This window comes from Equus quagga, chromosome 9 (genome assembly GCF_021613505.1).
Source record: "Equus quagga isolate Etosha38 chromosome 9, UCLA_HA_Equagga_1.0, whole genome shotgun sequence".
In the NCBI taxonomy this organism is placed as follows: domain Eukaryota; kingdom Metazoa; phylum Chordata; class Mammalia; order Perissodactyla; family Equidae; genus Equus; species Equus quagga.
The window spans coordinates 50,899,421-50,912,131 of NC_060275.1; the positions used below are offsets into that span (position 1 = coordinate 50,899,421).

Genomic DNA, 12,711 nt, shown 5'->3' on the forward strand with positions numbered 1-12,711 from the left:
CCTTTACTATTTCTTCTAAGATGGGCTTGGCTAGCAATGAATTGTTTCTGCTTATCTAGGAAAGTCATTATTTTGCCTTCATTTTTGAACAATAGCTTTGCTGGATACATAATTCTTGACAGCTTTTTTCCCTTTGAGCACTTTGAATATGTTATCCCAATGCCCTATAGTCTTCACTATTCCTGCTGAGAAGCTAGCTGTTAATCTTACTGGGATTTCCTTGTAAGGGGTGTGTAATTTTACTCTTACTGCTTTCAAAGTTTTTTCCTCATCTTTGACTTTTGGCATTTGCTGTCTCTGTGGGTCTCTTTGTGTTTATCTTATGTGGAGTTCATTGAACTTCCTGGATGTGTAGGTTATTGTTTTTCAATAAATTTGTGAAGTTATCAGCCATTACTTCTTACAATTTTTTTTAATACTCCCTTCTTTCCCTCCTCTCCTTCTAGTCCTCCTATTATACATACGTTGGTGTGCTTAATGTTGTCTCACATTTCTCTGAGCCTCTGCTCATTTTTCTTTATTCTTTTTCCTCTGTTCAGCCTGCATACTCTCTATCAATCTGTCTTCAGGTTCACTAATTCTCTCTTCTGCCAGTTCAAATCTGTTGATCTCCTCTAGCAAATTGCTTTTTCCAGTTATTGTACTATTCAACTCCAAAATTTCCATATAATTCTTAGAAAAAAATTCTATTTACTGATATTCTTTGACAAGACATTGTCATTGTACTTTAATTCTTTAATCAAGCTTCCCTTTAGTTCTGTGAACGTATTTATAATGGGTACTTTGAAATATCTTTCTGTTAATTCTGACATCTACTTGCTCTCACAGGCAGTTTCTGCTACCTGTTTTATTTCCAGTGTGAGTCATACTTTCCTGTTTCTTTGCATGTCTCATAAATTTTTGTAGGAAAAATCTACATTTTGGATATCATTGTAGGAACTCTGGGTATTGGTTTACCCGTCTCTGGGGCTTATTTCCTTGTTTACTTAGTGACTGGCTGGATTATTTTAGTGATCTATTCCCTCATCCTACTACCTCAGTGTTAAGCGTCTGATGTTCCTCTTTGGGTGGCACAGCTTTGCATATGCCCCACAGTGACTTCTCCCAGCTGTCTTATCCCCCAGTTCTCTCCTGCAAACTAGCCAGCCTATAATCTAGACTATATCTTCACTTGATTTATGTACCTCTTTCCAATTTTCTATACCACAGCCTTCACTGTTTTAAGAGAATGCTGTTAGATTTAAACTTCTCTCTGCTCTGTTGTAAATGAAATCAGTTCCTTAGGGAAGAGACTAGGAGGTATCTGTTTTTCATGCTTCTCTCCCCTTCTCTAAACAAAATCTCAGACCCAGGGCTCTGGAGCTAGGGATGACGACATACTTTTGAGTGACACCTCTGCTCTAGGAACTGAGTGCAGCAGAGAGGGCAGTCTGAGATCCTCTTGGCTTTCTTCTCCTGGGGTGGAACCATCCCTCATGAGCCAGAGGAAGGGCTAACAAGACTCCATTATTCTCAGCATGCCATGCCCAACACAGAGCCTCCATTACACAGGTGGGGCCTTGGTGGAAGAGGTGAGCCCTCACCTGTTGACCACATTGACCTGGGACTTAGTTTCAGCAAAAGCAGCTGGGGGCAGAATGAGAAACACTAGCGTCTTACTACTCCTGTAAAGAAAACCCTCTGGCTGGAAGATGGAGGGGGCCCAGGGTTCTTGGCTGCAGTGATCTGGAGTGGAGTTTCTGCTGAGCTGGGAGGTGGGAAGGGAGCAATCAAGCTTGGTTCAAAATGCCACAGATGCTCATTTGTCTTACAGAATTTTCATAGATTTTCTTGAACAGATGTTTCATTGCTGTTTGCCCTTAGGACCATTCCCAGAGATTTAAATGGTTGCTTTTTCTACTTTTCACCAGTTTTACTGGGGAGCAGGGTCAGCGGAGCTCCTCATGCTGTCATGGTGAACGTCACCCTCTCTCTATATTCAATTCTTAAAACACAGTTTCGATTAAGACTGCTGAAAAACTTGTAATTACTTATACTGATTCACTATTTCCTTAAAAGCCCAAAGCTTCAGTGATCTAGTGCCAACTCAGAGCTCATTTTATTTTCCATTGCACTCTAGTCAGACTGAGCTCCTTCCAAAGAGATGCTGTCTTTTCTGCCTTAGTGTCTTCATGTATAGTGTTCTTTCTCCCTGTTTATCTTTTTGGCACTAATATTTAATAATTTAACTAATAAAAAGTAGTTTCACTTAAAAGGAATCCAACCTTGCTTTTACCTAATTCTATTACTGCCATTTTGTTTCTTTGTTCAACAAAACAGTTAAATGACTTCCAATTATAAAGATAGGTTCACAGCATAATAGACTTTACCAAGGTAACTTTTATGGAGTTTTCAATTTAAAAAAGGAAAACACTTATCTGTTCAATAGGGAAGAAACAATCCTCTTTATTAACCTCACGGTATATTCAGAAAGGATTTAAAAAACACACACATTTCCTGGGACACAAAACTGTACCAAAAGTATTTCCTTACAAAATAACTTCACAGACCAACAGTCCTGGACTTACACAAAGACATATATATTGACATACATTAGCTTGAATTAATACACAATCCAAATGCTTTCGCAGCAATTTTCTAACAAAATCCTTATTGTATTAATGCAGGAGTGTACAACTTCTTCAGTTCTTTAAAAATAGTAATAAAAAATTACAAAATAATGTAAATGTAGAATTAAAACTGAGACTATATAATCTAGTATTAATAAAGTCAAACAATACTTATAAAAATTGATGCTGCTGCATATTTTATATATATATACACAGGGTAAGTCTTTAGAAATTTAAAATGCTACTGGTGTCACAAGTTCACTTATCAATTTTTTTCCATGTATCTTAACATTCGATTTCCCAGATACCTGTGCTTTTTCTATTTTTATTCTGAATTCTTCATTAAGAATTTCCTCACATATTTACAATTAAATACCTAACTTCTAGAACTTTCCTTAGACACAACAGACAAAACAGTTTTGTTAAATACATTCACACAAAAGGTTTGTTTGTGTATAAACAAAGGTTTGTTTTCAAGAAATAGTTCTAGCATATCCATGATAAACAAACTGCAAAATAGTACAGACACTTTTCTTGAGGACTAATAAATGCTACGTGCCAGTTTTACAGTCACTACCATATTTGCACATTTTCCTCTGACACATTTGCAAGATAATGACAACCAAAGGGCATGCTGACTGGAATAATTCCAGTAAATGCATTCTGTCCAGTGAGATTCATAAAATTGAATGGCTGTTTCTAGTCCCATCTGGATAGACATGGAAATGCATGCCCAGATACTTGTATCGTCCCCAGAAATGCTCAGTCTGGTAAGTCACCCTCTTGGTCTTCTGAAACAGAGCTGCAGAAGGCAGTGCATTCTTAGTGAGACCAATGGCCCCCTCTTCTCTGTCACCTTTCACACATCTGTTTTGGTTATAATCCTGGTAAAAGTGGGGAAAAAAACATAGTTAAGTTTTCTGTACCAAAGGTTTCCTTTCTGAACTCCTTCATCAGATATGGATGGTTAAACAGCCAATAGAACTATTTATGTTCTATTAATTACGATAATTGTTGGTATAAACAAATTTAATTCAATCCTTGTACATAATCACTTATTTCATATGTATGCAAAAAATAAGGAAAAAAAGCTGCAAAATAAAAGCAGTAGTTAACATAAATAGAGAAAAGAGCAGGTACTTTGTGTTACTATTACTTCTTTGGAATGGTATAGCTCAGACCCAAATTCTGTAGATTTTCACTTACTTTTCCCCTTTCCTAAAATGAAATTACTATTTTAAAAATTAGCAGGAATTATAATGCATATTACAGGAAAGTCACAAAATAAAGACAAGCAAACAAAAAACATTTAAAAATATCTATAATTCCATTCACACAGAGATGAACACAGTGAACACTTTGGTATATATCTATGCAGATATTTCCTTATTCAGATATATCTAAATACTTTATTTTCTAGTGATACTTCCCTGAACTGTCATCTCCAAATAGAAGATAAACATTTTTGATAAAGAGCTAATTTGTAACACCTTGAGGAGTAGAAAATGAATTAGGAAACTGAAGCCTCTATTGAAGACAATGAGTCTACTATGTATACTGCTAAGCATATTTTGTTGATTCTAAGATTCACATTTTTTCCACACTTTACACTCTGAAATCCACCTTATAATGTTATGAGTTAATCTGCAGTGTTTTTCTTGAAGGTTTCATGAAATAATGGTGTTTCTTATAGTTGCTGCTCAGAGTTGATAAAATACGGTATGTAATCTCTATAAAAGCTAAAAATAATTAACCATGTAATATATATATACAATTATAAACAAAAACATATAAATACACATACACACATATTACGTTGCTAATTTCCTACTGTTAAATTTGTCCTCGATTGTTTCAATAATGTTAAGATACTTTAGTTTCAAATGCTCTAACATTTCTGAGATAGTGAGAGAATTATTAGTTCAAGATTTACGGAGACTAGGTGGAAATTGCGGATAAGGAAATTACCAGTGATTTAAATTTTTTTTTTTTTTTTTTTGAGGATTGGCCCTGAGCTAACTAACATCTGCTGCCAGTCCTCCTCTTTTTGCTGAGGAAGACTGGCCCTGAGCTAACATCCGTGCTCATCTTCCTCTATTTTACATGTAGGACGCCTACCACAGCATGGCTTGGTGAGTGGTGCTAGGTCCACATCTAGGATCCGAACTGGCGAACCCCAGGCCAGAGTGGAGCACATGAACTTAATCACTATGCCACTGGGCAGGCCCCATAAATTTTAAATTAAGAAATTTCAGTTTTAAATGGAAATTTAAAGTGATTTAAAATTTTCCAAAGATAAGCAGGATGCACAAGGGAGGAAGCCATAGGCTAGATAAATACCAAATTTTCAACCTAATCCTTCTAACATTTCCACCACAAAGCTAAACAACAATGGCTAACTTTTTTGTGTTTATTTTCTGTGTGCCAAAAGCTGTAGTCAGCCCTCCATATCCACGAGTTCTGCATCCGCAGACTCAACCAACCAGAGATCATGTACTATGTTCACAATCTGTGGATGTGGGCCCCACGGATGTGGAAGGCAGACTAAGGACTTGTGTGTGCGTGCACGCACTTGTGTGTGTGTCCTGGAAACAATCCCCCGCAGATACCGAGGGATGACCATACTGACAGTACGGTTCTCTTTTGCTCTCTGAAAACATTTATACTCTTCCTCCTTTCTTGATATTCTACAATTTTACTATGAGTTATCTTGGCGCATCTTATGTCAGTCACTGGGCTGGGCATTCAATGGGCCCTTTCATTCTTCCCTGGTAAGTTCTCTTGCACATATTTTTCCTTCTCCATCTTCTTCTTTCTAGGATTCTTGATAGTCTGAATTGGTTCTCTACATCTCTTTCTTTCACCTCATGTATATTTTTTTTCTATTTTCTGGGAAGTTCCCTTGACTTTAGTTCCGTGAATTTTTTATTTCAGCAACAGTATTTATAATCTGTCATCTTCTCCTGGCTGTATCTTTCTCCTAATACCCTCTGAGTTTCATGAAGTTAACTCCTTCTGCAATCCAATTAGGAATTATAATTTTTAAAGCATTCTGTTGAATCATCCTCTGGGGTTGGTTTTGCTATGTATCTTGGATTTTCCCTCCCACATTGTTAACTCCCCTCATACATGTAAGGATTCTTGGTTGTACAATTATGCTGATGTTGCTGGCCTGGATTTCTTTTGCTGCTATAAAAGCAGAACTGTTTTCCCATCAAGTCTCCCGTGAGTGGGAATTTTAAGTGGGACAGGGCAGAGCAGGGTCAGTAGACCAGCAGGCTGTGGTTTAAGCGTGGGGCTGCAGAGCCAGCTCTCAGGCTGGCACCTCTTTGAATGCCAGCATTAGACGAGCCTCTTGGGTGCCACCAACTCTCCCTGAAGCCACTAGACCAACATTTAATTAACTAATCACTATTGTTATCTAACTCTGCAGTGGCACTTTAATGCTTAGAAACAAGGGAACAAAGTTTTCAAAGTTTTGGGCTGAAAATGTGGCATATTCTAGTTGGTGGCTTCCTCTCCTTTTCCATTTTTCTCCCATCCCCCCTGTTTTGGTCTGGATTTTCCTGACCAAGTCCATAGTCTCTCTGGGGTTCCATCAGGCAGACTAGCTCCCATGGTCTCTCAACTATTTCGCAGTACCACCTTTAGTATATTCTATTCTTGTTTCTATCCTGCTATCTCCAGAAAACTTCGATCAAATGTAAGAGAAGAAAGAAAACATTTTCATACATGCAAGGGCTCCAAGTTTCTTTCTACACATTTTTCCTAAGGAAGTTGTAAGAGAGAAAAAGACAAGCAATTCAAGAAACAGTGGATTCAACCCAAGAGAGCAGCCAAGGAAGACCCAGGAAGCCTACATAGTTACTAGTCACTGCAGCAAGAAGAAGCACATGTGATCAAGATAAATAGTTACAAAAGAAAGAAAGGAACTCCAGAAAAATTAACAACATCCAAGAAACAATCTAAATAAGAATTAAAATTTACCATGATTTTAAGAACTGACACAGTATGGAAGATTTATTTGACTTTGATGTTTGGAACACTGACTGGTGGCTCTAAGCAAGGGTCATGACATCAGAACCTTAGAGAGAAGAAAATGTAATCCTAGAACACAGTTTGCCTACTGCAAATATTTACACAGCCATAATCATATACGTTGTTTACGGCTTTCTACCTTTGAGAAAAGCATAGAGGACTTCGTTGTGGTTGCAGGATAGAATATAACTAAATAATCCAATAAAGTTCAAGTTCTAAAATAATTCTGAACAACTCAATCCAAAAGTCATTAAGTGGGTCAGGCAAAACAGACCACCACACCAAGGGGTCAGGTGAGCTGTACTGTCTGAAAGCTGATAAAATAAGACAGTCATAAATATATAAAAAACTGGAGGCAAAAACAGAGTAACTACTACAGTTAAAACAAAGGTTGCCTCTGGGGAATGGGATGGGCTGAGGATGCAGAGGATACAAGAGTTCGTCATCATAACCTCTTTCTAAACGTGTGCTGTCCAGTCTGGTAGCCACTACCTACATGTGGCTCCAGAGCACTTGTAATTTAGCTAGTCCTAATAGCAATTTGCTGTCCTCTGAATTTCAAAGACTTTATATGAAAAAATGAATTTAAAATATCTTGTTAATAAAAATTTTTATACTATTTACAATATGGTACAATGATAATATTTTGTAGACTGGGTTCAATAAAATTTATTATTAAAATTAATCTGTTTCCTTTTAATATGGCTCCTAGAAAATTTTACATTACATGTGTGGCTCACAATACACAGCATGATACTAAGTCTATATCATTTGATTTAAAACATGTATGACTTTAATAAAAACAACACTAGTACTGCTAACAACTTCATGATAAACTGAAAAATACACTTTAGGCCATACCACCTCTGAATTGCCATAAAATCTTAACAAGATCCAAATCAATGACATCAGTTGTAATTCTGCAGTAACTGCAACGTCTTGGGCTAACTCAGTGCTGAGGCTGTGGTGTAGCCTCAAGAAAATGTACTTCAGTCTAGAACTGCACAGCAGAAATTTCCTCATCTGGTCTCTTAGAAAACTGGAAAAATGCTCCCCACCTTTCATAAAACACTTCTTTAAAAATTATGGCAAACCGGGGCTGGCCGGGTGGTGCAGCGGTTAAGTTTGCATGTTCCGTTTCGGTGGCCCAGGGTTTGCCAGTTCAGATCCCAGGTGTGGACCTAAGCCCTGCTTGTCAAGCCATGCTGTGGCAGGCGTCCCACATAAAATAGAGGAAGATGGGAACAGATTGTTAGCTCAGGGGCAGTCTTCCTCAGGAAAAAGAGGAGAATTGGCAGCAGATGTTAGCTCAGGGCTAATCTTCCTCAAAAAAAAAAAAAAGCAAGCAAGAAAAATTACGGCAAACCTACGTAAAAGCAGAGAGTAATATAATGAGCGCCTATTTCAAGCTTCATTAATTATAACATTTTACCCAATCTTGTTTTGATATCCTGTCACTGTTTTTCCTCCTGCAATATTTTAGAGTATATCCCAAACATCACGTAATATTTAACTGATAAACACACCTTAGCACATATTTCTAACTGTATATTTACTTTAACATAAATACTATGCTGCTGTTATACACAAATTAATAATTTCTTAATAAATCTAACATCTAAGCGATAATAAAATTTCTCCAGATTTTTTCAAAGTTATTTTAAAGTTAAACTCAAATCTGGATACAAACAAGGTCTACACATCGCATTTGATTATTCTCTTTCAATCACTTTCATTCTATAACAAAGGTCATCCTTCTCCTACCCTTCTTTTATGTCATTATTAACAAAACCAGTCATGTGTCCTATAAAATGTCCCATTCTTGACATTCTAGATTTGCCTGATTGCTTCTTGGTGGCATCATTTAAGTTGTTCCTAAATTCTCCTTGTTTCCTATACACTTGTAGTTAAATTGAGCTCTTCTCAAATTTCTGAGATTTAGTCTGTAATGCCTAAAGGCATCTATTGTATGCAATGAATTCATTTCCTTCCTATGCATCTAGAATGTTAACAATTATGTACCATTCTAGGGAAAAGAGCTACTCAGTTTTCTGCAGTGCTTGATTCTTCAACAGAACTTAAGTTGAGAAAGGCTGACTAGAAGCTTCATTAGATTCATGTACAGTCGTCCCCTGGTATCTGCAGGGGGGATTGGTTCCAGGACCCCTGCAGATACCAAATTTCAGGGATGCTCAAGTTCTTTATATAAATGGCGTAGTATTTGCATACAACCTATGCACATCTTCCCGCATACTTTAAATCATCTCTAGATTACCTATAATATCTAATACAATGTAAATAGTCGTTATACTGTATTGTTTAGGGAATAATGACAAGAAAAAAAGTCTGTATGCGTTCAGTACAGACACAACCAGCACAGGCCTTTCAACCTGCAGATGCAAGACCTCAGTGATATGGAGGGCAGACTCTAACAGCAAATGTCCTGTTTTTTTTTAGTGTTGCTAAGACCAATCAGTGGGTTCAGGAATGTCAATCTGATCTTTCCATTATTAAGTTTACCTGTCAACCTTCTACCTAATAATTTGGGTATCGCTTGATGATTATTGCCTAGATCTATTATTTTATTAGGGATGGCAAAATTGTGATGTTTTAATTTTATCATGCCTGTTGTACTTTATTCTTATATAAAGAACTTTATAAAAAAGAACTTTTATAAAGAACTTTCTCCAGTTATGTGGTTACCTTGAAAGAGTTCGTATGAGAAAGAAAGAACACGTCTTTTCTGTATGAAAACATCAATTTTCAGAATACTGAGTTCTGCTAGACCAACTGCCAATAGTGGTAAATAAAGATTTTTTTTGCATCATTTTGAACTCATGACTTGTAAAATCTCTATGTGTTTAAATCCATTGCAAATATTCTTTCTGATGCTAAGTTGCCCCAACACACTTTCAACGACTGGCTTAATAGTTTCCATATATGGTGTGCCCATAATAAACATACAACATTCACATGCCCACATGTGTGGAAACACCTCTCTCATATTGATGAGTACTGTATTCTTACAATCTCATTATCATTTCAGTAGCTCTCCTCCTTGATTTAGTTTAAAGGCAGATATTCCAAGACACTTTTTCTCCCCTGCTAGCACACAATGTTAAGTACTCAAGGATATCAATGGACTTGGAAGATAAAGAATTTCATTTCAGAATTCTATGCAACATGATTTTGGAGAGGGGAGGTGTGTAATCTGTCTTCTGCCTACCTCTCCAACCATATCTTGGGACCCTCTCCCTCTTGGCCCACCATGCTTTAGTCATACAAGCATCTTCTCAGTTCCCCAAATATGCCATGCTTATTTTCTCAGAGCTTTCATAGCTATTTTCCCTCTGACTGAAACCAATCCCTATATGGCTGGCTTCTTATCCTTCAGTTCTCTGCTAAAATGCATCTTTCCTGACAACCAATACAGTTTCCCCATTATTTTACATTACTTCATCCTTTTTTCTTTCATAAAATTTAACATTATTCTATACGTTTATATGTAGAAAAATGTTTACTTTTTTTGAATTGTCCTTCTTTTGCCCATGGGGGCAAGAACCATGTCACTTTTCTTCACTTGGCAACATATAGCACAAAATGAACACTCAAAGAGCTACTGAATAAATGTAGAATGTGCAGATGGATAGGGCATGGAATACCAATTCCAAACACCACAGTCTCAAAGGAACTCCTCTAAGGTCAATAAGAGAAACTTATTTAGGTAGAGTCTATATTTAAACCTTTTGAAATAATGTACAAGAATCCTTAGTATTGCGGTATCCTTCTGTGGAATGGCCTTTACTATTATCTACTCTAAAAAGCACAGTTTTCTTCATTGACTTAGGCTGCAGTTGACCTTGTTGTTTTTTTTCTGAGCTAAATGGTATCTGATTTTCTAAACCAAACATTACAAATAAGGAATTTTTAAATAAGTAACGTACACATGATTTTGCATATTCTGTATTTATCAAGTTGCTGATCCTATGAAACAGAATGCAGTATATTTGAAAGTTAAGCCAAACAACAGAAAAGCAATTTAAATCTTTTTTTTTTTTGAGGAAGATTAGCCCTGAGCTACTATCTGCTGCCAATCCTCCTCTTTTTGCTGAGGCAGACTGGCCCTGAGCTAACATTCGTGCCCATCTTCCTCTACTTTATATGTGGGACACCTGCCACAGCATGGCTTCCTGCGCGGTGCCATGTCCACACCCGGGATGGAACTGGAGAACCCCAGGCTGCCGAAGGGGAACGTGCGAACTTAACCACTGCGCCACCGGGCCGGCTCCTACAATTTAAATCTTAACAGTGACTTTCAACATAAAAATACCAAATGATTTGCAAAAATCATCTAGAAAACTGGGAGTATCCAAGGAGAATATAACGACTATGTCTTATCTTCATTATCCATTGCTTGGTTAAATTAAAAAAACAAAAAACCAATTCTGGCTCAAGGAGGAAATCAGAAATAAACTCACACTATTTTTAAAATATGATGAGCCAAGAGCATGGATAAACTAACCAATAACTCTCAGGTCATAAGAGACTCACCTATTTTGTCTTGTAGTGTCTCTTCTCATTCTTTTAGGAGGAATTGGACAATCAGCCATTGGATGATGCAATGAATCACTACACTTACGTGTGGGAGTCATACCTGTAAAGACAGAAAATATAAAAAATTAACTCTAAAAAGACTGGAATTATTATAAGCAAAATAAAGCAAATATATCGTAATTTATAGAAAAAGAATTAATAAACAATACTGAAAATGCTTCTTACTACTCCTGCTGAGAGAACAGTTTACAACCCTTGATCAGATAACTGATCAAGGCCAGGAGTGTCTGTCAATTTAAGTTCCGGATCATTCATACTCTTTCTTTCTGTAGTTGAACTTTCATCATAAATATTATCTCCATGCAGAGTAGAAGTTAACAAAAAGTAAGCACATACCTAGTTTTTGCTCTATTAGTTTCAGGTTTTTCTCTTGTTCATCGAGTTCTTGTTTTTTCTTCTTCATATCAGGCGTGTGAAGGTACTCTAACTGACCATTAAGGTCATCATTCACAGCGCCCAACTTGCACACAGCAGTACGATACTGCTGAAGAAGATCTGAAAAGAAACCAAAGACATTTGATTAAAACTACTGACACCATACCAAATCAGTGTTTTAGGCAAGAAGAATTAGCAAGACTGAGTATAGTGTTATAGTAACATGTGGGAATTACTTTTGAAGTCATAAAACATTCAATGTAAAGAAACGAAATAAAAAAACACAGTTTAGACTCTAGAACAAGACTGGTGCTTGTTAAATTTTAATTTTCTTTAATTGTTTGACCTTAAATTTCTTTCTCTCTTAGAAAGAGTTTTCTATATAAAAGTGCTCTATGAATTGGATCACTCTCAATGTTTACATCCTGTTTGATATGCAGTATTCAATCTAATTCCACACAGAGAAATTTGTGGGGTGGGAGGATGCATTAAATATACTACTGTTAGAAAATCACTGCTTCCAGCAGACAGGACCATTATCTGAAACAAAGCTTTCAAAAATGCGCTTTTAATAAAATACTTAATTTTCAAAAAAGTTAACTTTCCTAAAATCACTTGATCTAAAAATTTATTACATTATTCAAGTTTGAGACTATTTATTGCCTGTATGATTTACTAGACATTAAATATTATACATAGTGACTACACTCCAGTCCAGAAGTCAGCAAACTATAGCCCACGCACAAAGAATGGTTTATACGGTTTTAAATGGTTAGATTCTAAATGATTATATAAATACTCTCATAATACTCTCGATTTCGCCTCTTGGTTCACAAAACCTAAGATATTTACTATCTGGCCCTTTGAGACTGTAGTCACACAAAAAGATGATCAATATTCATGGGAATGGGCATACAAATACCCAAACATTTAACTTCTTCCACAGTTTTTTATGTAAACCACTATGTATATTTGTTAAGACTTAGAGTACATCAGATACAACATGAGACATTCTACACTTTAAGGGTCAAGAACACTATTTTAAAAAGAGAACTATCCAGCATTCTGGGAATCC

General features: G+C 36.5%; 1 protein-coding gene across 1 annotated transcript in view; it reads right to left on the reverse strand.

Moving 5' to 3' along the window:
- Window positions 1-2,425: 2,425 nt before the first annotated feature.
- SMCHD1 (structural maintenance of chromosomes flexible hinge domain containing 1) overlaps window positions 2,426-12,711 on the reverse strand; it is a 136,587-nt gene continuing 126,301 nt past the window's right edge. The window contains exons 46-48 of the mRNA XM_046671568.1: window positions 11,598-11,756; window positions 11,199-11,301; window positions 2,426-3,493 (exon numbers count right to left, since the gene is read on the reverse strand). Of these exons, the coding sequence (XP_046527524.1) occupies window positions 3,469-3,493; window positions 11,199-11,301; window positions 11,598-11,756 (287 nt within the window). The 3' untranslated portion in view covers window positions 2,426-3,468. The remainder of the gene's footprint in view (window positions 3,494-11,198; window positions 11,302-11,597; window positions 11,757-12,711) is intronic.